General features: G+C 36.7%; 1 protein-coding gene across 12 annotated transcripts in view; it reads right to left on the reverse strand.

The window, feature by feature from the left end:
* The window catches only part of ABI1 (abl interactor 1), a 102,419-nt gene that overhangs the window by 37,958 nt on the left and 36,591 nt on the right, over positions 1 to 27,870 (reverse strand). For all 12 annotated transcript variants that reach the window (XM_069086358.1, XM_069086357.1, XM_069086351.1 and 9 more), the window contains exon 2: positions 16,980 to 17,147. In XM_069086358.1, coding sequence (XP_068942459.1) covers positions 16,980 to 17,147 — 168 coding nt within the window. The remainder of the gene's footprint in view (positions 1 to 16,979; positions 17,148 to 27,870) is intronic.

Below are 27,870 nucleotides of genomic sequence, written 5' to 3' on the forward strand. Positions count from 1 at the left end.
GGTAGTACCATGAAATTGATCTTCTTATTGTTCCTTGCACACTAACATTCCACTGCCCAAGTATGGACTTTTTACTGGCCATCCTGCCATACCTGGAATGTTCTTTCTCTTTATTTTTCCCTCTTATAATTCCCTAGCTTCAGGTACATCTGATTGGTTCCACTGGAGTTGGAACTTTCTAACATGAAAGGTTCCTAGCAGACTGTAAACAGAAGAGGACGCCAAAAAGAAGCAACAATTTCTACATTAGAGACAATCTATCAGAAGTTAAGAGTAGATTTAGAGGGGGCGGCTAGGTGGCACAGTGAGTAAGAGCCCAGGCCCTGGAGTTGGGAGGACCCGGGATCGGTTCCAGCCTCAGATACTTAACACCCATACAAAAAAACTGGCTGTGTAACCTTGGGCAAGTTACTTAACCCCAACTGCTTAAAAAAAAAAAAAAGAGTAGATTCAGGAAAAAAAAAAAAAATTTTCCCCCCAGACTAACATGACAGAGATTTGGCTTTGCAATTTTATACATAAGGTGCTATAACAACATTAGAACATATGTCCTCTCTAGAATAGCATGAAATTTAGAGAATAATCTGTTTCAGTTCACGATTCTGACATGGGTTCATCTTAAACTGCCAGACACATTCTTAGTTGCCTAGTTTCCAAATAAAAAACTAGAAATAAGAATACTTTTAATTGCAGCATATATGATGACTATTTATAAACAAGGTACTCACTGCAGGCCAAATAAAGTAGGATATGTGTGACTCTGGGCAAGTCACTTAACCCTACTTGCCTCAGTTTCCTCATATGTAAAATGAGCTGGAGAAGGAAATGGCAAACTACCCCAGTATCTTTGCCAAGAAAACCCCAAATTCAATCACGAAGATTCAGACGTCACTGCAATGACTGAACTACAAGAGCAGTATAAAAGGGTTTGAAAGGGCCTGGAACACCAAAACATATTGAACATAATCTAGAAACTGTAACAGTAAAATCGTTGAAGTTTAATTCTTCCAATAATAAAGAATAGAATCATTAGGAAATTAGGAAGTTATTGAGGTAAGTCAAAGAAATAGCAAGGTCATGAAATCAGCATAATCATTAAAATGTACCTAATTTTGAGGGTTAAATGGGGAGAAAAGTAGCCTAAAATTCAGCTAGGTATGCAATATGTAATGGTTTATTTCAGATACAGATTTGGACATACAACTCATTACTATTTTCTTTTTTATCCAAAATCTTTTTCTTCAAGACTGCTCAGGAGCTATACACTGGGAAGCCCCATCAAAAAAAAAAAAAAGAAATATTCACAAAAACTAGCCACGTGACCTTGGGCAAGTCACAACCCCAATTGCCCTACCTTCCCCCCCAAAAAAGAAAAAAAAAAGCAAAAAGGTTTAGAGAGATTATGTATGACTATAAAAAGAGAATATAACAATACCATTTTTAAATTCTGTACCTTTCCAAAAAAAAAAAAAACCTAAATAGAAACAAACAGCAAGTAATAAGACTGCTACCATTTCCAACTTTCCTCAGTAACATTCCAAATTGTTCCTATAACATCTTCTCCTTCCTCAAGAATCCTCACAGAATTTCTTATTTACCCCACCACCAACTGTTCAGCTAACAAATGGGGAAAACTGAAGCAGTGTAGTAAGAAAGGAGAAAGTACGCAAATAAAGTCTCCATTCCAAATTCCCAGTCCAGCTTCTCAGTTGTCTAAATTGAGAAGAGGGAGAGACAAAAGGGCAGATATCCTTCCTAGTTCTGATAAGTGATCTCTTCTAATTTGGCACACCTAACTGATTCCAAAGAAGAAAGTGTCTGAATGAATTAAGCAAACTAAATATCATAAAGAACTCTCTCACACTGTTCAATGGAGACAGCAAAGCCAACTCCCATGATGCTTTTGTTACAATTCCAAGATAAAGGATATGGCTAAATGTCCCCCTAAGAGATTGATATAAAGAACCTAGAAAGTTCTTGGGCAAAAGAGGACTTGACACTGGCTGTCCCACACCTCTATCATCCCATTGTATCTTCATCTTTTTGTTTACATAGAACTGTATAGGTTGGGTTTTTAACATATTTGTGGCATGATCTTTTTCCATCACAATATCTGGTATGTCTGCTATTGCTGATTACTTTAACTTGTTAAGGAGGTAGCTATTTAGTAAAACTCTGTGGACTAAAAATGTTTTAGTATTTTTTAAAAAGCTAGTTAAAATTTAAAATGAACATCCCCACCACCCTTCCAGTCTTCTTCCATCTTATTCCCCAACAAATACTCTTCAATCCAGTGACACTGGCTTCAATCCATGTCATGGCTCCAGGCATTTTCTCTGGCTGTCCTCTCTGCCTGCAATACTCTCCCTCCTTCATTCCAACTATTGACCTCTTAGGCTTCCTTTAAGTCCTGAATAAAATCCCACCTTTTAAAGAAAGCTTTCCCAACCCCTCTTAATACTAATGCCTTCCTCATACTGATTCAACCATCATTTGGAACTATACCCAAAGGACTACAGAACTATGTATACGATTTGACCCAGCAATATCACTACTAGGTCTGTATCCCAGAGATTTAAAGGACCTATATGAACTATTTATATGCTATGTACAGCAAATCTTTTAATGGTGACAAAGAACTGGAGATTGAGGGGATACTCATCAACTGGGGAAATGGTTGAATAAGTTTTTATATATGATTGTGATGGAATACTGTTGTGCTATAAGAAATGATGAGCAGGAGGCTCTCAGAAAAACCCGCAAAGACTTGCACAAACTGATTAAATGTAAAATGAGCAGAATTTTGTAATTCTGCTGTAAACAGAAACAGTGTTATTGTAATGATTATCAACTGTGAATGACTTAGCTATTTTCTCTGTAATATAATGATCCAAGACAATATGAGGAAAAATGTTATCCATATCCAGAGAAAAAAGTGATGGAGTCTGAATGCAAATTGCAGCATACTTTTTCTTTACTAATTTATTTTTTCTCGGTTTTTTTTTTTTGGTTTGTTTTTCTGCATTTTCTTTCACAACATGACTGACATGGAAGTATGTTTTGCATGACTTGCACATGTATAACCTATATCAAACTGCTTGCCTTCTGGCAGGGTGGGGGGGAGGGAAAGAATTTGGAACTCAAAATGTTAAAACAAATGTTAAAGATAGATTTTACATGCAATGGGGAGGATGAAATTTTAAAAAAATTTCTGAATACTAGTGCCTTCCTTCTGTTAATTATTTCCTATTTATTCTGAACACCAGTTGTGTGTATGTGTGTGTGTGTGTGTGTGTGTGTGTGTATATCTGCTTGCATACTGTCTCCACCATTGGATTGTGGACTCCTTGAGGGCAGGGACTGTCTGTTGCCTCTTTTTGTATCCCTGGCTCTTCCAACAGTGCCTGGGCCCATGAAACAAGGTCTTAACAAATGTTTCTTAACTGAACGATTGGCATTCATCCTGAAAGATACCAAAGTTAATACACAGTTGGAGATTTGAAATAAATCTTACTTTTCCTCATAGGTTAATAAATCTACATGGAGAACCAGAAAGGATCTCAGAAATCATCTAGGTTAACCCCCAAGTTTTACAGTTTAAGAAATTGAGTGGGGGGTGGGGGTGGAGGGGAGTAGGAATGACAGTTAAGTGACTTGTCCAAGTTCCAAAGAGTAATAACCATCAGGGGCAGGATCTGAACCCAGAGCATCTGACTCTGGAGTTAGCACTTTTTCCACTATACCAAGATGCATACCTTTCCAGTGAATGTGACCGGTATTTGCAACTTATTTTATTGTACTCCTGGACAGTTTATCAGCTCATTGGATTTGAAGCTAGAAGGGTCATCTACTCCAATGCACTCAATTTAAAGGTAGGAAAAAAAGCATCTGAGAGTTTACCTTGCCTGTTCCCCCTTCCCCCCCCTCAGCATTCAAACTCAGATCCTCCAACAACAAACCAGTTCTTTGCCACTATACTACAATATAAAAAGAAATGGGTTTAGATTTATCTGATTTACATTTGTGGCATTAATTTTGTTTAATCTTTAACTTTGCTGCAAAACTCTCAGACTCCTTTAAGATAGTAGGTTGTAAAGCAGCCTATCACCATTTGGAAGTTGGAAAACACATTAATACTCCAGGTGATCTTGCAAGAAAAGTGTTAATGTGATAGCAACACTCAGCCATTAACTACTTGTCCTCAGAATAGAGACAAAAATCCAAAAAAGGCAAAAGGGGGAGACAACACATATTTTTAAAAGAGTAGAACAAAGCAAATGGTTAGTAAATTAATTTTATCACAGCAAAAATCAATTATACCAATAGAACTTAAAAGTTCAAAATTTTACATAAACTAACTATCCTCTACCTTTTTAAAAAAGTTTGGTATGCAAACATTAGATGCTTACCTCAAGATGGAAAAGGGCCCTATCTAAAAACTTTGCATCTCTCTCAGTGACTAACATACACAACAGGTGCTTATAAAAAAAAAAAAGATAAAAGTGAAATCTCTTAAAATACTGCTTCTTGTTCTACCTATCAAGCATTTAAAATGTCTTCTATGGATGGAATATTCCCCTGTAAAGCTGTTTCACCACTTATCTGAAAAGCAATCAATAGGAGCTAGGCTCAGATGCATACATCCTTATTATCTGTTTCCCCTTTCTGGCAAAAAGTCTGATCAGTCCTGATGATCCTGTTACCCCTTCACAACTAACCACCTTGTCCCAGCTACCAGAGATCCAGAGGACTTAGATGCACTATATACTCTCCCCATTCTGCCCTAAAGCCTTTAAAAAAAAAATCTTAGGTGATAAACCAGGTGTGTACATTTTATGAGTCCAAACAAACCAAAAGAAATTAAAGTATCAGAGGATACATAAATTTGGTTTCTCTACAACTTAAACCCACTATTTTAAACTTAAAACCACGAATAACTTTCCAAAAGAAAAACGTTTGCCCATATATTTCACTGCCAAAAATGCATGTGCATATGTATGACATAATAACTTCATATTCATATGAAATCAATCTTTAGGGCCCTAATATTTTGATTGCTTTGACCTTTTGAAATTCCAGCCTTTACAAGGATTTTAACTCTAGCCCTTGGTATGAAGACATTAATTCACACAGAAAGGCTTCTGACATGTCCTCACTAAAATAAAAAGTCACAGGATAAATTTAAATACAGTTTAGGGTTTCAAAATACACTTATAATTGTGCTTATTCTTGTTAGTATTCTATTAATACATAAACACACAGTCTTGATTCTATGAAAGCTAATTATGCAGGACATCTGCTGTGCTTTTTCTGCTGACTTAACTGGGCATCCCTGCTTCTCCCAATTGTGGAGGGGAAAAATAGAAGAAAGATGAAATTTAAACTGGACAGTAAAGTGACTTCTTAGTAGCTCTGGACAAAACATTTTAGTGATTTAAAGAAGGGCTATGGATTCCAGTAGATTTAAATTATACATACCGCTCTTATCCCTTCTTCTACACAACCTGTTAAATACAGCCCTAGAAAAATGTTTTAAAACTAACTGAAAGCAATGTAAAGGCTTTACAGTTAGCACTGATTAATAAAGCATAACTACAGTATAACTTTGAAAGAAGAGCAAAGCCACTCAGATGCTGTTTCCATGCCAAACTGAAAAACAAAACCACTTTAGAGAAATGAACACATGCATTTGCACAGAACACTTGCAGGTGGCTAGAAGGGAAACTAGCATTTTTTTTTTAAGGCTTAAAAATAGTTTTAGAACAGAACAGTGATTTCTACTGAACTTTCATGAAAATTTTTTAAAATTAGTACAAAGCTGATGCTAAATCACACTCAAAACAAATCTGTCTTTCTGCCATCAAGACTAGCATTAAAATAAATATTGCAATTGTAAGATGTAGCCTTGTAAATCCTGGTGGTTTAGAAGAACTCGTATCAGTGAGACAGAAGGAAAAAAAAATTACAAACACAGCCAATCTTTTTCTCTATCTTTTGGCTAAAATGAAAGTTTCTATAAGAATAAGTTCTCTGATTATCTTCTTGCAAAAAAAATGTCACGTATGAATGACTTGATTTGTACATCAGATTTCTTTACAAAATTCCTACTATCTTAAACAGTAATAAAAATTCTTGCAATACAACTTGGAATATTCAGGTCTGAAAGGTGTAAGAAATAGTTATTTTTCACTAGGACAGGATATGGAGCACACTACACATAATACATATTTAATTACTAATTTGTCTTGGAATCTTGGAGTTGGAGAAGGTCCTCCAGGAAAAGTCACCTAGTCCTAGCGAGCTGTGATCATGAAAGACGGACAGGGAAAAGCAGCAGGGAACTATTTCTAGATTCCACCCATATTTGTGCTTGAATAGTGTAGCAGTTACAGACTTCTTGTGATCAATTTTTCAAAGCCCCTACTATTAAATGGTATTGATGCATTGGACACATGATGAAAGCAAAACAACGCCTAAAACCACAGCTTTTAGTTGTCCCTGCACAGATGCCAGTAAAGGTATGGGCAAGAACACTATGCAAAACTAAAGTTGATAAAAAAACCTCTGGTACCCACCCCCCAGGCTCCTTGGTACTTAATATGGTACTGGTTAAAAAATAGAAATGATGATCGGAGGTACAGATAAGGTAAGGAAGACCCAGAAACAAACATCTTAGCATGGCATTCTTTAAACTCAAGGACACCAACTGCTAGCATAATAGAAAGTTATCCGACAGAAATCAGGTTTAGACCAACATCTCACCCCACATACTATAATAAGTTTCAAATGGACACATGATCTACATATTCAAGGTCCTATGATAAACAAATTATAGAAGGCAAGAAAATGATTTTCTCAAAATTGTGTAGCAAATTTCTCCTATAAAGATTTACTTTCCAAGAGATATAGGGAGTTTATACAAATATTTTTAAAAAGAGTCATTTCAAAGGATATGGAAAGACAATACTCAAAAGAAACAAATACCATAAACAATCATATGAAAGGGATAAGACCTGTGATTTCAATGATATAGTTAATTTCCCTATAATGAAACTCCCTTTATAACAATGCAGATCAGCATCTTTTCTATAACTTGACAGAATTGTCCCTAGATCATGGGGAAGTTAAATGACCCAGTGTCACACAGTTAGAATGAATGAATGCATAAATGAATGAATGAATCAGCATTTATTAAGCACTCACTATGTACAAAATGCTTAAGCTATGAGGATACAAATGGAAAATTAAGACAGTCCCTTGCTCTCAAGCAATTTACATTTTGATGCAGGAGACAACACTTCCCGAAGGTTTCAGTTTCAAGTCATGTAAAAGTCCCGTGGTTCTTAAGGTGAAGTGGCAAAGCATATGGAAATGCCTTTTCTTAAATATCATTTCCAGTGATAAAATTATATCAATTTGTGATGCTGAACCATATAACATAATGGGTGTCAGAGATAGCAGTTGATATAGGTTGATACATAGTTGATAGGTCATCTATTTTGAGTCTGGCTTTCTAACCATGGCATCAGTCTTTCACCATAAGAACCCAAAAAAAGTAAAGGAAAATAAAAACTGGTAGAACTGAATTGTTTCAACCTTTGGGGAAATCAATGTTTAACTACATTCCACATCACTAAACTGTGCAATGATAGCTAGTAGACATATACTTCAAAAACATCAATGACAGAGTGGAAAGACCCAAATGTACAAAAATATTTAAATCATGTGTTTTTTGTTTTTGCAAAAATCTAGGAAAAAGTGAATTATCAATCAACTGGGGAATGGGCTGAACAAATTAAAGTGTGATAGGAGAAACACCCACAACAATCCCTGAAACACAGGCTGGGAAAGTCACTCTCCCCCCCCTTCCCCCATACCACATCACCACCTTAAAGGCAATGAAACCCATCTGTTGACAACTGCTCCAGGTACTAATATTCAAACCAGTGACTTAAATTTACTCCTCAGCTACACACAAAAGTTCAGTATAGGAGTAATCAAGGAATGCTCAGGCTTGACTACAATTTCTGACAAGAATTAGTAAATTCATAAAATTGAACTGTGCTCAAATGAATCAATACTGTGTCCTTGCTGAATATCCTTTCCATGTTATTTTCAATTAAACATTAATTAGTGCCTCATTTTATTCTAAACTGAAACCCAAATCATAAGAGAGGGTCAAATCTTATAAATATATAATATGTGTTTGTAATAGAATATTAGAAAATATTTAGAAATTCTCATCAGTGCAGTAACCAACTATGACTCTAGAGCAGAGGGGTCAAATTTGCTACCTCAAAATTCCCAAGTTCAGCCAGAACCAGATTAAAATGTAATTGGGAAATGTTTAACAAAATAAATTAAAATACAATATGACATAGGCAATGTTTATTTTTGGTTTTCTAAGTCAATATGTTGCCTGAAGACATTAATTTCTATTTGAGTTTGACACCACTATTCTAGATGACTGGTGATGCTAGCAATGAATGATGCTCTATTAATAGAGAGTGGTAACAGACTCATGATGTACAGTAAGACATACATTTTGGATATGGCCAATGTTTGAATTTGTTTTGCTTAGCTATGCTTATTTGTTACAAGGGTCTGTTTCATTTGTAATTTGGAGAAATATAGTATTGCCAAAAAAAAAAAAAAACTGATTTAAGTGTAGGGGTGATGAAGGCAATCAATTCATCACCCCCACTTAAAATAACTAACAAAATTTAGCCCAGATTATCTCTATCAGTAGAGAATCTCTTTACTTAATCGAATCAATCAACTAATTTGTGCCTTTTTAGAGTCTGAATGTGGGGGAACCAGGAAGCACTTCTAGTCAAGTCCTAGAGAGGAAGTAAGGGGAGAGGGAGAGGAGTGTGAAGGAGGGGGAAGAGAAGGAAGATTAGATCATTTGGTCCTCCACAAGAGGACCTCATGATTTGGACTTTTCACTGAGTCCTAGAATTGAGACTTACAAGTGTTTCATTTCATTCCAACACTGAACATAAAATGACAAGGTACCAACCTGGGTGGGTCAGGCAGTTAGTAATTCGTCACAGACATAACTTCTGGAAAACCAGACATCTAACCTAGGTAATCAAGTGCCTGATGAAGCAGCTGTTAATTAGCAGGCAGGGGGTAAAACTCTTGCCCTGAGATAGGGTAAATGGGCCAATGTAGATAGCCAGCATTTCTATAGCTACACATGTTCTTGTTCTTCCTCACAACTCTGGGGAGTGGGTGCTATTATTATCTCCATTTTATAAATAAGAAAATAAGGGCAGATCAAGGTTAAGTGATTTGTCCAGTATCATACAGCTAGTAAATAAATGTCCGAAGCCAGATCTGAACATACGTGGATTAGATGGGTACTCCATCTATGACAAGAGTCCAACAGGATTCAGCACAAGCCATCTTAACACCTATATACAGACCAGCAATGGACTTCTCCCCTGCCTATGCCATTCCTAAAATGGCTCCAACCTGGTTAAGTTCAGTGGAGAGTATGGGAGGCAATAAAATGCAAGAAGAACTTCTGAACAAACAAGATAGCAAAAAAGGCAGCCTCTATTATTAAGTGGAGTTTTAGTACATCCAAAACAGTACTCATGGGAAAAATGGAACACTGATGCATTGCTGGTAGAGTTGTAAACTCATTCAGCCATTCTGGAGAACAATTTGGAACTATGCCCAAAGGGTTTGAAAACTGCAAACCCTTTGACCCATCAATACCACTTCTAGGTCTGTACCCCAAAGATATCATAAAAAAAGGAAAAGGACCCACATGTACAAAAATATTTACAATAGCTCTTTTTGTAGTGGCAAAATTATCTGGGGAATAGATGAATAAGTTATGGTATGTAAATGTAATGGAATATTATTGTTCCATAAGAAATGATAAGCAGGCAAATTTCAGAAAAACCTGGAAAGCCTTACATGAACTGATGCTGAGTAAAGTACATAGAACTGAGAACACTGGACACACTAACAGAAACATTTTGCAATGACCAACTTTGATAAGACTTAGCTCTTCTCAGCAATGCAATGATATAAATAAGACAATTCTAAAAGACTCATGATGGAAAATGTCATCCACACCCACAGAAAGAACTATGGAGTCTGAATGCAAATCTAAGCATATAATTTTCTCTTTTTTGTTTGTTTTTTCTTGTGGTTTTTTCCTTTTGTTCTGACTCTTCTTTTACAACATGACTAATGTACAATTATGTTTAATATTATTATACACATAGTCTATAGGTGGTATTCTATTTTGGGGAGGGGGAAGGGGAGAGAGGGGAGAAAATTTAGAACTCAAAATCTTAAAAAGTGAATGTTGAAAAAAAAGGGGGGGCAGCTAGGTGGCGCAGTGAATAGAGTGCCAGCCGTCAAGTCAAGAGGACCTGAGTTCAAATCCAGCCTCAGACATGTGACACGTTTACTAGCTATGCGGCCTTGGGCAAATCACTTAACCCCAACTGCCTTGCCTTCCCCCCTAAAAAAAAAAAGTGAATGTTTAAAACTAAAATTAATCTTTTAAAAATTGGCACTCTGTTTTTCAGGTGTTAGTCACAAGAAACAGGTTGCAACTAGGCCAGAAACTGAGGCATCTATCTTCAAGCCCCAGAACCTTGAGGAATGAGATTTTACCAATGGCCCCAGACACTATGAATTGTACATAGGTAACTGGCCTTTAGCAACCACTAAACCAGTAATAATATCCTAGGAATGAATGGGGGTTCTGGGAAGTCCTCCCTGTGGGCTGAGGTCCAGGCTGCATGACTGCCATGTAAGAGACCCTTTTGAGGGATGAAAATATCTGCATTAATTCCTAATCACTGGCCATGAAAATGGAGAGAACAAGACTAAACAATAAAAGACTCTCTCCCATGAAGGAATTGTGATTTTCTAAGATCAGTGTCCATCTTCCTATTAAAAAAAGTTTTCTTTCTTCTTTCTTGGTAGTCATAGATATATAGATACACACACACACACACACATATACTATATGCACATATACATATACGCTATATTTGATTTTTATCTCATCCTTTCTTCATCAAGGACACTCTTGAAAAAGAGTATGAGCAAGGTAAAGGAGAATTCCACAACCAATATTCAAAAATGAAAAGACACGTTTAGTTGTTTACAATTAACTTAAAAGATACAGACAAATAAGAACCCAATTTGTTTACCATTTGTTAATTGCAAAAAAGCACTTGATCCAGTAGAACAAAACAGTATCTCTAAGTACCTCTAAATCATTACCTCAAAACCATTCACAGCTTTACCAAAGACTTAACAGAAACAGCCAGTCCAAGAGTCCTCCAATCTTAGTCTCAGGTGTGGTACACAGCAGGGAAGTGCCAGCCTGACAAATGTTAGAGCTGTTGGGGAGGGGATCCAAGACAGACCTGAGGTCCAAAAGGAATTGCCTGTGGATGCTGAGGACTACAGATGCCCCTGTTTTCTGTAACTGATAAAGTTACAGAGCTCTTCCAGAAGACTACAAAGGTAAATTTACTCAAGCAACTGAAAAGAGCTGGATGATGAAGCAGGGTTAACATTGTAATAGGAAAGAAGAAACATGTAAGTCCTCAAACATTAATGCCTTTGTAGCATATTAAGGGAGCTGAATAATAAAAGCAAAGGTCCTGGGGTAGAACGGCTCCATTCTCAGAGTTTTTTTTAAAAGGGGAAAGAAAGGCAGCAGCAGGAAGTCCTTTGGGCCAAATGATAGATGCCCAGTTCAGCTCAAGGAAAAGAATAAGACAAATATTTTTGGACATGGAAAATGTACAGATTATTTTGTTTGACAATACTTATTTGCTAAAAGGATTATACTTTTCTTTTTTTGTGAGGAGTATAGTATTTTAGGAGGTGAAAAAGCTATATTATTTATATAATTATATATTGTATTATATATAATATATATTGTAATAATATATTATATAACATATTATATATAATATAGTATTAATTAAACATATTACATATGTTTACCCCCACCCCAGAAGATGATTATTACTTTTTTAAATGCACAGAATAAAGAAAATTCTGAGGGAAACAGAAAAGCAAGACAGTTTAGAAAGTAACAGATTGATTTATTACATGCTTTTAGGAGGGGAGAAGGCAGGGCAATTGGGGTTAAGTGATTTGCCCAAGGTCACATGGCTAGTAAGTGTTAATTGTCTGGGGCTGGATTTAAACTCAGGTCGTCCTGACTCCAGGGCTGGTGCTCTATTCACTGCGCCACATCCCTATTATATATGTTTTTAAAAAGCAGGCCATAAATTAACAAAGATCGAGAGTTTCATATAAAATTCTTTTCCTATTCTTGTATGTAGAAATGTTTTTTTTTTATATTTGGTAAAATTTTTTTAAAATTTTAAAAGGTGTAAAAAGCTTTTTTTCCCTAAGTTTCTATAAACTAAAAAAACCACATCTACTGAAATTTTAGGACTAAAATGATAGATTTATGGGTACAAAAGAAAACATTTTGAATGCATTCACACAAAAGATCTGAAATCTACAACCAAGTAAATCCAAAGCTTTTATGACAAAAAATTATTAGGGAATCATCAATTAATAAATAGGAATTTAAAATGTAACAAAGAACTTTGGAAGAGCTAATAAAGATCCTTGAAGATTTATAAATCTCTAAAAGAATTTCAAGACTTTATATGGTTACTATGAGTAGCTGCATATTTTTCAGAGGAGTTAAATGAGATTCTCTGAATATCAATAAGCTTTAGACTGTGCTGCCCAGGTAATCTCTGTTAATCTTTTTACTGATTCTAATATATCAAAAAAATTAACCTCCAGTCCAAATAAGAGTTTTAAACATAATTTATTTAAACAATATTAGTGACTTAAAAATGTTGTAATTGGTCTTAATGTGATTCTTTTATAAATTTAACAATGTCAGGAAAATATATATGAATTATTTATGGACAAGGACTTAAGATATATAAAAATTCAGCTAGGTCATTTATCTCCTTCAAACAATGCCAAATTCCTCCATCTTCTTCCATTTTGAAAAAAATAAAAAATTAACCTGTTTTTATAAAAGCGAAATGCAGTTTAATAGTTAATAAGTGGCTTTTTTTCACAGTAACATCATGTAAAATTAACTATAATCCTAAAGGACAGGATGGAACATTATTCTCTCAGAAAGTAGGCAGGGGCCCCAGATTTGGAAAAGAGTGAACACTGTTGGACTTGGTTGGTTCAGAATCACAAATCAAGAGTTAGAAGGGATGTCAAAGACTATGTAGGCCAATCCCTTCATTTTATAATGAGGAAACTGGAGCCAAATGCTCCAATTTCAGAGTCAGTAGTCCTTTCATTTTACTACATGGCTTTGCTGGTTGGTTTTTCTTTTTTAAAAGAGAGTTCAGGGATAGGAGAATATATCCGAAAATGACTGTGAAAAAACATCGTTTTTTAAAAAGGAATAAAATAAGGCATATTATTTTTTTAAAAATACTTTGAAAAACTGAGCTCTGACTTAACTCTCCTCCTCCCTCTCTAACCTTAAACCATAGTTGGCCATTTCAGCTCTCCTCGATCCTGGATCCTTTGCTGCCTCTGTATCATTGCCCCTCACACCATCTGCCTCATCCGTTCCTACACACACACTGCTGAATTCATTTCTCACAGTCAGGGATAGCCAGTCAACACGAATTTGTCCTGACTTGTCTATCCCCTTTGCTAAGTCTCTGGTTGAGACTGCCATTTCTTGAAGAGCTTCAGCAATAGTAGATCATTGCCAGCTTACTCAAAAGCCCAGCAGACACCCACAAAACAGAAATCTTTCCTCAGGCCTAGTCTTTCTTCTTCCCATCATCACTCATGACATAGTCCATAATTGTGGGTCTCTCCTAAGTCCCAGGCTCACTGCTTTTCACTCTCACCTGTTAATCATACCAGCTCCCACAGATTTAACTATCACTATTCAAAAGGCCCAGAGACCTATCTGTTCCGGTCTTACCTCTTCTCTGAGCTTCAGTTCCCACATTGGCACTTGCTGATGAGACATTTCACAATGAATGTTCAAGAAACTTTTCATGTTCAATGTATCCCAAAACTCTATATTTTTGGCAAAGGCATTGCTATCCTTCCAGTCTCCCAATTCCAAAACCCGGCTTTATTCTCAACTTTCCCTTACCTCCTCCACATTTAATCAGCTACCAAATCTTGCCGTTTCCACTTCTACATCTCTGATATCCAACTCTCTACTCATATAACTACTCCCTTTGCTTTAGTCAGCGGTATTAAGGATCTCTGCAGGCTGTATATATTCACTTAGAAAACTGTATTACTAACATATGTTCTATAGTATCTTTATCAATTTTGTTAAATATTCCCAATTACATTTTAATCTGGTTCAGGAGATACTCAGGGGCAGCTAGGTATCACGGTGAATAGAGTACCAACCCTGGAGTCAGGAGGACCTGAGTTCAAATTCGGTCTCAGAAACCTGACACTTAACTAGCTGTGTGAACTTGGGCAAGTCACTTAACCCCAACTGCCTTGCCTTCCCCCGCTAGATAAAAAAAAAGTGGAGAGAGATACTCAGGAGTTTTGAGGGCTCTGAGTTTGACCCCTGAGGATTAAGGCTTTATTCATCTCGTAACTATAAGAAATGATTATTAATAACCAATGATTTGGGGAGATCCAGAATTCCTTATTTTTCTATACTCCTCATTTCAAAGTTCAGTCTCTTGAAGGACATGACTGATAATGAGATTGCATTAACTCTCCTCAATCATGGTCAGACCCCACCCAAATTTACAGGGAATATGATGGGGTGGGGAAGCCCATCATGCTCTACTGGTTTGGATGGGGATACATTTTTTGATTAGCTTGCCCAATGCTGGGGGTAATTTAGAAGTAAATGGTATAATCAAAGTTCATTAAAATAGGTCCCACCCCTCAATGTAATATTTATTCTCTCTCATTACTTGTTAACCAATCAGAGTTGATTGCCACCCTCTGGAATACTTACTTTTCCAAAGTCATATAAACCTTAAGCCTGCTGCCACGAGGTCCTCTGGCATTCCAGAGAGCCACTGACCTCTTTTATTAAAATGCTAACATTATTAATAAAAGGACTAATTATGTAGAAATTATGAGTCTTGAACTTTTTAAACATCACACATCTAAACTTTTGCCAACTGCACGCTAACTGGCATCCTGCCTCTTCTCTGACTACTACAGTTCAAACTATCAAACTACTTTTCCTTAAGTGCAGATCTGATCACGTGACTTCCCTATTCAATGAACTCCAGAAGCTTCATATTGTCTCTAGGATAAAATAACATCTCTTCTGTTTTTAGTTTATGAACCCCTTCACAACCTGGACCCAACCTATCTTTCTACTCTCATTAGGCATGTGATCTACTCAAACAGGCCCTTCTCTCTCTCCCTCACACATAAAAAATTTACTCCATCACAAATAGTGACACTGCCACACACAGGGCAAACAACTGAGTCTAGCTGAAGCAGCAAAGCATGCTGACAAAGAGAAAAGAGGCAGGATGGGCCAGGCATATCAAACCGTCAAACCACCAGCCCACCGCCACCCTAACCAACATCTCCCTCTCAAGACACCAATACAGACAGCCCAGGACCCTGAATCCAAGAACCTCACCTGGAAAACAGTAATGCTTCTAGCCCAGTGACCTCTGCTACCATCTAGGAAGCAACTTCTATGAAGATGCAGCCTGGTTACTGCTTCAGCAGGAGCCAGTCATAGCTAGTGAGGAGCCAGAAAAGAAGTTCTTACTCCAAAGACTCTAGGGGTGCTAAATGGTTCAAAATCAAGAACAGATATGATTTTATCAGTGGAACACTGATGGACACTAAGGAAGAGTTATTACTATTTGCCTCTCCCCTCATACCCTAAACAATCATAAGGCCTTCCAACTGACTTGCAGCTAAAACCTTCCACATGTTATCTGCTAACATTAGAATGTAAGCTCTCTGAGAGCAAGGACTGTCCTACTTGTATCCCCAGCACTTGGCAAAGTGCTTTGCACATAGTAAGCACCTCAAAATATGCTTCATTCACTCATCTCACATGCCTTTACACCATCCAACATGTCTGGAACACACTACCTCTGCCTCAAAGCCCCTTTCTTTCAATAAGATGCAATTAACCAGAATCTTCTGCATGAAGCCTTTCCTAATGCTCCCTATGGTCAATGGTTTCCCTCCCAAAATATATTTTCATGATGCATACCTTTCATGTCTTAGCAAAGTAGGAGGCAAGTAAGGAGGACTACTTTAGTACTGTATTTATGTGCACGCATGCACAAACACACAAACAAGTATTTTTGCTTAACTGCGTATTTTTTTGTTTTGTTGCAAAAGAAGGTTGAAATCCAGAGATAGAGAGTATACTTCCAAAATGATGAACACTGATGCAAATGGCATCAGTTAAACTGATTTCAAAAAACAAAAAAATTTTTAGAGATAACAAATACTCATTAAAAAAATTGACTTATATATGATGATTGTTAGGCATCGTGGTGATCTGATAGGGTCTGTTGAATTGCATCTACTATTTAATGAATTTTACTACAGCAAGGTTCCAGTGTATTTGTACTAGTATTTTAGCAAGTCCAGAAATATCAAAAGCATGAACCAAATACAGATACTATGGATACTTTTGATTTTAGGATAAAAATTTATAAATATTAACAACATAAAATTATAAAAGTGATATGATACTCCAGATGTGTTTTAACCAATACAGAGTATGAGATTACTGCCCTTCTTATGCCAGATATCATCCTTTAATTAATGCATTCTAATATCGCATTATTGCCTATTCATAGTAATCTTTCATGAATGGTCTACACAATGTAAGACTAATACAGTCAGTAGCAGAACTAGGAATTCATTTTTTAATCTCTTCGCCACTTGAGCTTTGTAATAAATTAATTAAACACAAACCTAAGCCTTCTGTATGTTATTACCTGGGAGATATGGTTGATGGAAGACTCCATTCTCCTAAGCTGAGAGGCTTGGATGTCCAGTAGTTGGAGCACATTGTTGGCCAATGCATTTATCTGATAAGCAACACTAGCTAAGGATTGGGTGGTGTAGGCTTTGGTCTCTTCTAGTGCTTTCCGTTTGTCTGGAGCCTGAAATATTAACAAACAAAAAAAAATTATTTAATAGATACTCTGGGGAAATAAAGTTATACATCATTTTATATTGAAAAAGCCATAATTAGTGGCCCAACAAAGCACATCAGAAATAAAATTTCATTTTTGGTAACAATAACCTTCATCTTCTAAAGTGGTTTTCTACATCAGAATTGTAAAACATGCTGCCCACAACAATCCTAAGTGTAGTCTTAATCAGATTAAAATGTGGCTGGGAAATATTTTTTAAAATAAAAAAATATAATAAAACATTTACATTACACTTTAATAGTACATCAATATGTGTCCCACAGGGATCCTCATGTACACGTTAGTGATCCATTTCTATCCAAGTTTGAAAGCATTGCTCTACATAAATCTCTAACACAAGGTTTCACAACTCCTTTCTACCTCCAAAATTATCTGCCTTTAGTCTTGCGTTCCCAAGAAGAAAATTTCCTTTCCCTTTACAGTGAAATCACAGCACCCAAGCAATAACCTAGAAGGGAAAGTCATTTCCCCAAAATTAAAATTTCCTACTGCATTGGCTACCTTTAAAGTCTGATCAATAGATATAAAATTCAAAGCTTGTTCACAAACAAAATTAACGCAGTTAAAATTATAAGGGAAATAGTTAACTGGGGGAAATTATTTGCAGAGTTCTTCTAATAAATGTGATATCTAAGATATACAAGAAAATGATTCAAATATATACTAGTAAAAGCCATTCATAATCAAAAGATATGAACTATTCACAAAAAATTCCAAGTGAACAATAAACATGAAAATATTCTCCAAATTATTAAAGAAATAAAAATGCAAACATCTCTGAATTTCTACCTCTCTCCCAACAAACTGGCCAAGATAACAAGAAAAGAATATGTTAGCTGTTGAAGAGGCTAAAAGATAACAGGTATAATAATATTCTGTTGGAGAAGTTGTGAAGTGGTCCACCCAGGCTTGAAAGCAACTTGAAAATATTCCCCAAAAGGCCCTCAATCATGCATACCCTTTGAACTAGTAATATTCCTACTAATCCTATAGGCTAGAGATCAAAGGAAAAAAGAAAATCCACATTCTTTGGTTGTGTTATTATAATATTACTTTAAATAAATGGGCTATTGGCTAAGAATGAGAAATATTTTGATTACATAGAAATTTTGTATATGGAAACATTCATTTTACTTGGTGCTAAATTTATTAAAATTAAAAAAGCAATCAACTCAATAGCTACACCAAGTGTTTTACCCCATGAGAGAGAAACAGTACATATATATGAATTTGAGGGGCTAGCAATAGGGTTAAAAAAGGGGGGGAGGGGAAGAGGTTATTGAAGAGTTATCACAAAAAGAATATTGAATTTAGTCAGAAGACCTAGATTTTGATCCAAAACAGAAATAAATCAGGTTTAGTCTAAGAGAATTACTATGCTAGTTAGAAAACACATTTCTACCCTTCATCTCATAAACCTACTCCCGGAGGTAACTCTACAAAGTGGATAGTGTTCATTAAAGGAAAAAAAAATCCAATTTCCCTAAAATCCTTATGATTCAGTGAAGTTCCTTGGCCAATGTCACAGCTAGTTCATAGCAGCTCTGATCATGTCATCTCGCCCCAAACCCCATCCCAATTCAATAAACTACAGCCCTCCTATATAGTAAAGCCTTTGGTTTTTTTCATACCGTAATTCTCCTACCTTTCCACTCTTCTTACACCTTACTCATTCTCTGCAATCCAGTGACACTGGCCACCCAAGAAGCTTGTCCTGATCCTAGCTGATAAAGTTCTGTTGATTATCTCCAGTTTATTCTGTTCTTATTTGCATTTGCTAAGCCCCCCCCCCCATATGGTAAATCCACTTAGAGCAGATGTTTTTTGCCGTTCTTTATAGCTCCAGTGATTATGCAAAGTGGCTGGCACACAGTAGGTACTTAATAAAATCCTTGTTGACTGACATCATAATTCCTCCCAGCAGGCCCTTACTCTTAATGGACTTGGAAAAATCCTGTAAATTCCCCAGGCAGGAAGGGGAGAAACAAAGAAGCAAATACACTCCAAAGAACTGAGCTACTGTACTTTGTTTCAATTTAGAGTTCTGGTCTCTGCCCTCAAACATTTTGAGCACTTCCTGACAACAGGTTGCAAACAAGCTTTCAAAAGCTAACACCATCAAAAAAGGCTATCTCCAGAAACTTAAAGTTAGGTCAAACATCAGTCACAGTTCAAACAATACTTTTGAAGGCAAAAAGAAAAAAAAAAATGCAAAACAACCACACCCTGTCATAGGTTAGTCATATATCTTAATTCAACACATTCACTAAGCACCTAAACCATGCATTTCACTGTACCAGCCACCTGTGTGCTAGCTTCACAAATTATCAAGCACATTCACCGCCCAAATGGGCTTAAAGCGTATTTTAGTTAGAAGGTGAAAACGAAGACAATATATCTTGTTCAAAATGCAAAAAGGAAGCTGATTTCCAATAGCAGTAGGGCACAGAAGCCAAATAATGGGCTAAGAGCCCAGTCAAATCATGCAGGGACTGAAACGATGGCTTTTGGGAGAAATGCCCAAGGATATACTTGCTAAGAGCAGCACTGGACAAAAACTAATTGCGCAGTGGAATGAACGGAAGATAACCTGAAGCAAGCCCAATCAAATGACAAGTTGTCAGAAATTTGTTACGATAGTTCCAATAAGACATAGCAAGAACTTGGGTGGCAACAGTGAAAAAATGACTAGTGTGAATGGATGAAAGAAAACCTTAGCGGTGGAAGAGAGAATAGGAGAGCAAAATGGTGTACTAGGGGGAGGGTACTGATACTGAATTTGGGGAGGCCTGGTATGGGAATCTCAGTTCTGCAGAAAACTACCTGTATCACCTTGGTCAAGTGACATAATGTCATCAATAGAAGGAGAGGGGTGGACATGATCTCTAAGTTTCTCCCACATGTCAGAGATAGCTTTCAATATCACTTGTTGGCTGTGGTTTTGGCAATCACATCCACCAGTGCTTTCAATACTTTAGCATGAAGTTCAAGTAGGCAAGATGATATTAATTTATTGAGCAAGGCCAAGTGTTCTCTCATTAGGACCAACTCCCCATTAGCTATTTTGTTGTATTCTTTCTAATATAAAGGTCATTCTTCTCCACAGAGAAAAGAGGCAAAATAAGAACTAAGCAATTCTGCTATCAATTACTGTTCCATTCCCCTCTGACAGCAGTCCTGACCTTCTCTGGTCTTCTTTTCCCCAATACAGTTTCAAGAGGGGAAAGAAACTAAAATTTTTGTTGTTAGTTTTTGGGTTTGTTTGTGCTTTTTGCCAGCTTCAGATGATGGCATTTAATAGTCCTGTGACTCCTTTGACAGTCATATCAAGCTTTTGCATTCATTTTGTGTTACCTTCCCTTGCTGTCATGTTTTGCATATTTTTTGAACAGATTTCTTACTTTCTTTTGTGTCTTGAGGACTTTATTCCCTGAACTACAAGAGAAGTACCAAAGAACTGGGGAAAGGTGAATGTCCCAGTTTTCAAAGAAGGTGCAAACTGAACTTTGTGAGCTATGATTCTTGGTCATATTTCAGGGATATTTTATTGATGAAATGATCCGTGAACATCTAAAAAAGTGATGATCACACAAAACCAGAATGGCTTCCTCAAAAATAGGTCATGCCAAGCTATACTTATTTCCTTTTTCAGAAAGGGTTATTATTAAACTTGTTAGTAACAGAACTGGTGTATAGTTAACCTACATCTAGACAGAATAACTCATACTACTTGTGTGGATGACAGATAGGCAAGCACATCATATGACAGTACAATTAAATGAATTCAGAATTGGTTGAATGTCTGGACTCAATGATGTCATTAATGGTTTGATGTCATCCTGGAAGAGCATCTCAGTGGTACCAATCCTCAGCTGACTTTCCCTACAGAATTTTAGTCAGTACAGTCTTACGAGCTATCCTTCCTCTGAAACCTTTGAAGCTATTCCCCCAAATTCTAAGGTATATGTCAAACTATTCTCCATTTTCTTCTCCTCTATTATAAGCCCTAATAAATGAGTAAATAATAAATGGGTGGCAAGGAAACAATTGTGGTCAATTCTTTTAGTAAGAGACAGTGAAGAAGATAAGAAAACTATGACAATGGTAAGGGCTGGGGAAAGAATTTTATGATAGGTGGAAATAAAGGACTATTTTGAAGATACAAAAAACTAGATGGTAACTGATAAAGCAAAGACCAGGATAGGCATGGAAAGGATAGAAAAAGAAATGCTGCTCTGAAATATGAAGGAAGGAGAGACTGAGTGAAGAGAAATTTTAGAGGCAAAGAAGTTGAGAGAGTTGTCTTCTGATGTACACAGTATCAATAATATAAAGGGTGATGTCCAGAGAAAGGGATAGGGGCAGAAATGGTTCAGGAGTCATGTAAGCTTTTCCTTGACACATGAAGTAGTTCATTAGTACCAGTCCTGTTTTCCAAACATTATTAAAGCTGGTTTGTCTTATTTTTCTTTCTTCCTTTGGGAAGATGGGAGCCAGAGGGATTGGGGAACTTGGGGGGCTCAAAAATGGAATGAAGTATAGAGAGTTATATTTTTCTTAAGGTATTTATGCAAGAATAAAAAGAAAGGAGAAAAGAGGAATGAACTAAAGAGATTATGTATCTGCTAGATAAAGAAATTTACTCAGGATAGAATTCAGAGTGGTGAGAAATTAAAAAAGAGAAAAGGGAAGAGGGATAAGGTATAGTTTTACTATGTAGATTCATTGCAGGAGGAATAAAGAAGGTGTGTGTCCAGGATTTATTCCCTGTGACAGTCACCAAGTAGCACTGAAACTTTAGGACAACATGGGGGAGGTAAGGGAAAGATAAGCTATATGTAATATGCAACCAATTGTTGGCATGGATTATGTTTGACATATTTATGTGTAATGTATTCTTAACTCAGGAAGTACCAACATGGTAGACAATGTGCTACAGTGGAAAAATGAACTATGACTAACCCAAGAACTAGATGAATGGCTTAAGACTACTAATTCAAGTCTCAGGTGAACATTACATTCATGAGAATGACAACTGTATTATGACTTTTCATTTCAGGACAAAAAAAGAAAAAATACCAATCTTTTTCTGTCTTCTCAAGGCAGCTGTCTCACTCCCTGGATCTTCTTTAATTGTCTTTTTTAGGCTTTTATGTCTTTATTGAGGATTACTAACTGTCTAAAGTTTTTCAATTTGAGATGTGCAATCACTTTGTACATGGGCAAACTGATGCTCCATTTTTTTTAAACAGATGCTAATGTTTATTGATTACTCATTCATAGAGGCAGTTTTTTGTTTCTTTGGTTGATTTTTTGCTTTTTGGAGGGGAGAAGGTAGGGTAATTGGGATTAAGTGACTTGACCAAGGTCACACAGCTAGTTTTTGTGTTAAGTGTCTGAGGCCGGATTTGAACTCAGGTCCTCCTCACCCCAAGGCTGGTGATCTATTCACTGTGCCACCTAGTGGTCCCAGATACTCCATTTCTAATAATCTTCATGATGTTATCCAACAATCTGATGGTTCTTTGTAGGAGCATATTGGGTCACCATGTCAGAGAAAAGCATACAATTAGTTCTAGAATTCCCTGTGTCATTTCCCTCCAATTATAGCTTTGTCTGGGGGAGTGAAAACTTCTCAGGCAGTTTCAGATTTTTAACTTCCCTCTTCCCCCCTCCATTACTGCTGTCAATCAGCAGAGCAAGCCTTTTCAGGAGTCTTTCGACCCCCACCCGGCTTCAGTCCTTTGTCTGCTTTCCCACCTCTGTGGGCCCCTCTTCCCTGCCAGTGGAAGTCAGGGACAGCAAGAGCTCACTCCCCCAACCAATGGGAGTGAGGGACAATGGGGGAAATATGACCCGCTATGTTAGGGTTTAAAAACTCTGTTCGCCTCTTCCTCATGACCAGTCAAGGAGGAAGACCGCCCTCCTCTCCCAGGGGAAGAGAATCTTCGTATTCTTGATTAAATTTTGGATGAGGTTTTTCATCCCAAACAGCTTGGATTAGTTTTCTTTCAATTCATTCATTGCCTATCACTGACCCATACAAAAGCTAATTTTTGCCTTTTCCTCCACCAGTGCCCTTGACCCTAACCCCTCCAGTCACCCTTATTCCATAGAATTCTCTTTCCAATATTCAATATATCCCTCTCTACTAGCCCCATGCCTGATGCCTATGCACAGACCTATGCAGGTCTTCCCCTGTCCTAAAACAAAAAGAAAGGTCTTCCCCCGACACTACCTTTCCTCCAAGTTACTGTGGTAGATCTATAGTAAACTTCTAGAAAGAGTATTAGAATAATCCTTTTCCTTTTTCATCTCTGACTCTCAGAATCTGTGTCTTCCTTCAAAGCTCAGCTGAGGCACCATGTCCCCATGAAGCTTCCTCTGAAGGCGGAAACCCTTTTAGGTTTGGTTTTTATCCATGGTACCTAGCATGGTGTCATGCATATAGTAAAAGATTAATAAATGTATGTAATAGAAAAGATTTTTATTTCTAAACTTTTAGAATATTATACTCAATCTGAATGGCATAACCTACATTCAGATGCAATCATTTGGATCATCAACGACTCTAAAATTCCGATTTTGTAATTATATGAAGATCTACCTAAATCGCTTAAACACAAGGAAGGAAACAAGCATTTATTAAGTACCTACTATGTGCCAGGCACTGTGACAGGTGCTACACAAATATCTCCTGTCCTCTTCACAACTCGTGCTGTAGGTACTAAACTGAGGCAGAAAGAAGTTAAGAAACTTATCCACAGTCATGCAGCTAATGTCTCAGGGCACATTTGAACTCAGGTCTTCTTGACTCTTCCTGGAGCTCTATTCACTTCATTAGCTGCCTCTAAACTCAAGGATTCTTATCCAGGATCCACAAATTTGGTTTTTTGTTTGTTTGTTTTAACAGTTTAATAACTCTATTTCAATATAATTTATCTCCTTTTTAATCCTATGTATTTTCTTTTATAATTTAAAATAATTATTCTGAAAAGGGATCCGTGACACAAAATAGGTTAACAACTTTTGCTCTAATTCAAGTATTATTGTCAGTTATGATCAAATTACAGGATATTATCCTCCACAAACTCAATCCACATGAACAGAAAAACTAAACTAAGTCTTCAATGGAATCATCAATACCCAGAAATTTCAATTCACTGTGATATTCTGAGTCATTCTTAGAAAAATCCAGCGAACAATTCGATGGGGAAAATTACTTTGTCTCAGTACTATTTATAATATTCATGATAGAAAATCTTATAAATATTGGGCCTACCCAATACTCTCATTTTGAAAAGTTCAGTTATAAAATAGTGCTGTGAGAAACAAATGTGTTAAACATACTTCAGGCTATCAAACCCTTACCCTACACAATCTTATAATGAAACTTTCCTCTTTGGGGTAGGGCACACACTATGAAATGTCTTGCCCAAAGTCACACAAAGGTAGAGATGAAATCTGAACTCAGGTCATCGGAACCCCAAGTTCAATAATCTTTCCATTGTTCCAACATTGCCTCCTGAAATGTGACAACTGAGAATCAAGAGACATATGTATTTTCAAATGTCATTTTCTATACAGTGTTGCCATGACCTGCTATGCTTACATTTCAGAGGTTAAATGATGAAGGAAGCTTTAAGAAAGAAGAGATAAAGGGGCGGCTAGCTGGCGCAGTGAATAGAACACCGGCCCTGGAGTCAGGAGGACCTGAGTTCAAATCCTACCTCAGGCACTTAACACACCAAAAAACTAGCTGTGTGACCTTGGGCAAGTCTCTTAATCCCAGCTGCCCTCAAAAAAAGGGAAAGGAGATAAACTGAGAAGTACATCAGGAGTCTAAAGCCCCATGAATCTCAGTTTATTCTGGTGTCTTTCCTAAGTAATCCGGGGACTTTCTTCCTCAGGCTGAATGTCTTATCAACAGATTTCTCTAAGTAGGCTATGTACTTATAAGATTCTAATACTTAAACTCATTGTTTGAAAAGAGCAGAACATTACAAGAATCTTATAAATTAGCACAGGGAAACAGCACTGAGAAATCTCTTTTGAGCAAATACAGGAGGGAGAAAAGCTCTCCGACCTTTTTCTTTAATCAACAAAGTTTTACTTGAATTATAGTCCATTTGAATAGGACTTATAAAGCAATGTCAAACTAGCGAGCATGCTATCTGGGGTTTAAAATACTGACATTGTAGTGAAGAAGAAGAGAGAAAGAAATCGCACATAAAATTCTCCATGTGAGGAAGGGTAGGAGAGGGACTCTACCAAATATCTCATTGGTTTGGGGAACCCCTCAATGGAGTTTGGCTCTTCTTTGCAACTCAGTCTTTTTTTTTAAGCAATTGGGGTTAAGTAACTTGCTCACGGTTACACGGCCAGGTGTGTCTGCGTGGGTGCTAAGTGTCTGAGCCTGGATTGGATCCCAGGTCATCCCGACCCTGGGGCTGGTGATCTTACTAGCTGTGCTACCTGGCCGCCCCAGCAACTCAGTCTTAAGAGAGGTGCCTACAACACTAAGAGGTTAAATGACTTGCCCAGAGTTACACAACCAGGATGCATCCAGAGGCAGCACATGAACCCAGGTCTGCCTGTCTCCAAGGGTGGCTCTCTATCCATTACACCAGTCAAACCTATAATTGTTCAGCAATATGATGTACAAGGCAGTATTTCTTGCAATGAAATCAGTCCACAAGTGGTCTATTTGGCAGCACTGCCTTCATCCACTTGACAAAGGGGAAAAAAGGGAGCTTCTAAACATATTATCTTACAGTGAATCTCAGGGCCTAAAAATGATCTAGATAGTCTAAATATTGTTTAATATGGAATCCCTTGGCTACCTTAAGTATTCCCCCAAGTAAAAGCTCGATAATAGGCTGGTTATAGTTGGTACTCCTTTCCTGTACAGGTTGTTCTAGAACCCAGATAGCTACCAAGATCCCTTCCAAACCTCATCTTCCATGATTCTGCTCTGCATCCTTCTTGCTCTATCCCCGAACTTCGTACTCCTGTCCAAAAAGGTCTAGAACCATAGATTTAAAACTAGAAGGCATCAACTCCCTCATTTTACAGATGAGCAAACTAAATAAAACAAAGGTCCAGAGAAGCAGATATGGCTAAGTTCAGTTCCACTGTATGGCCAATGGACTCACAATTTTAGTTTTAAGAATTATTTTATTTATTAAGGTGGCTTTTTAAAGCATCAACAATTCTATTTAGTTTACAATAGTCAATTCTCAATTATTCAAGTAAATGAAACAAAAAAACAAGAAATAGATAATTATTGGTAATTTTCCAGCTTCACAAGTGTGTGTCCCATAGGCAGAGGCCAAACAGAAAGGCAGAGGAAAGGAGGGGGGAACAGGGCAAGAACAAAAATCATGAATCCTGACTACTCCTGACTTTTCCTTTAATGTTTGTTTCTCTTAATTCTGCACAGAAGATAGTAATAAAATAGTGGGAACCAACACAAAATCCTGACTGAAAAACTGAAATCAAGAGAAGGTATAAATGGGATTTGAAAAAAAGACATAGAGTTGAAGGAAAAGCAAACATTGCAACTGTCTAAAAGGACTAGAATAATCCCTGTGGATAATCCAGAAGTGACTAATCACCAAAGGATATTATTTTGCAAATCATAACCAATTAGAAAATAATCAACCACATTTTTGGACTATTATTTTTTCGGAAAGATTATTTTTGTTTGTTCAATGAAAAAAATCTCATTTAAAAACGTAACATTAAAATAAGAAATGTAGAGGTCAAATGGGGAAAAAAATCTTTGTATCAAATTTCTGTGGTGAGGGGTAAATGTGCAAGATATATAAACAACAAAAAGATAGTGTATATATAATATGTAAGGTAAACATATATAGATACAAAAAAGGATATGCATATGCATGTCAAAGACCAAAAGTCATTCCTCAAAAAATGGTCAATAGATATGATCAAACTATCAACAACTTTATAAAAGAGTACTCCTGATCACTAACAATAATGAGAAATGAAAATCAAAACAACCTTGAGGTTTCTCTTCACTTCCTCCAAATTTGCAAACATGCTAAAAGACAGGCCCACTAATGTATTGTTAGTGAGCTATGAAACAAGTACAACCATTTTTAAAAGAAATTTGGAATTATATGAACTAAAATTCCACACCTTTTAATCCAGAGATTCCACTATTAGCTTATACTCCAAAGAGATCACTGATAATCAGTCAATGTAATCAAAACAATTACTAAGCACCTACAAAGGATACAAAAAAGACTGTTCCAGCCCTCAAGGAGTTTATAATCTAAGAGGGGAGGTAAAAACACCAAAAAAAAAAAAAAAAAGGCAAAAAGGGGAGATTTTGCTACTAATAGTTATCTACCAGACATATACAAGATCTCTTCATTCAGTATATGTGGCTCACAATCCCCTCCATGCTTCTCAACATTCCATTCTTATCTTTATCTTCCTAATTTCTCTATAGAAGCTTTGTGCAATATTCAGAAGGCTTTCCTTTGGGGTAGCTAGTTTTTTTAATTGTTTTTTTAAATAACCCCAAACATTATAATGTAAAATTAGGGTTGTATATAGATTTTCTTTTACTTTCATTACATGGCTAGCCTACCTCCTTTTCTAGTTATGTTTATAATTCCCTATTACTTCCAGGATCAAATAT

This window comes from Petaurus breviceps, unplaced genomic scaffold, assembly GCF_028583685.1.
Source record: "Petaurus breviceps papuanus isolate PSGF00001 unplaced genomic scaffold, PetGlider_PUasm1.0 178, whole genome shotgun sequence".
In the NCBI taxonomy this organism is placed as follows: domain Eukaryota; kingdom Metazoa; phylum Chordata; class Mammalia; order Diprotodontia; family Petauridae; genus Petaurus; species Petaurus breviceps.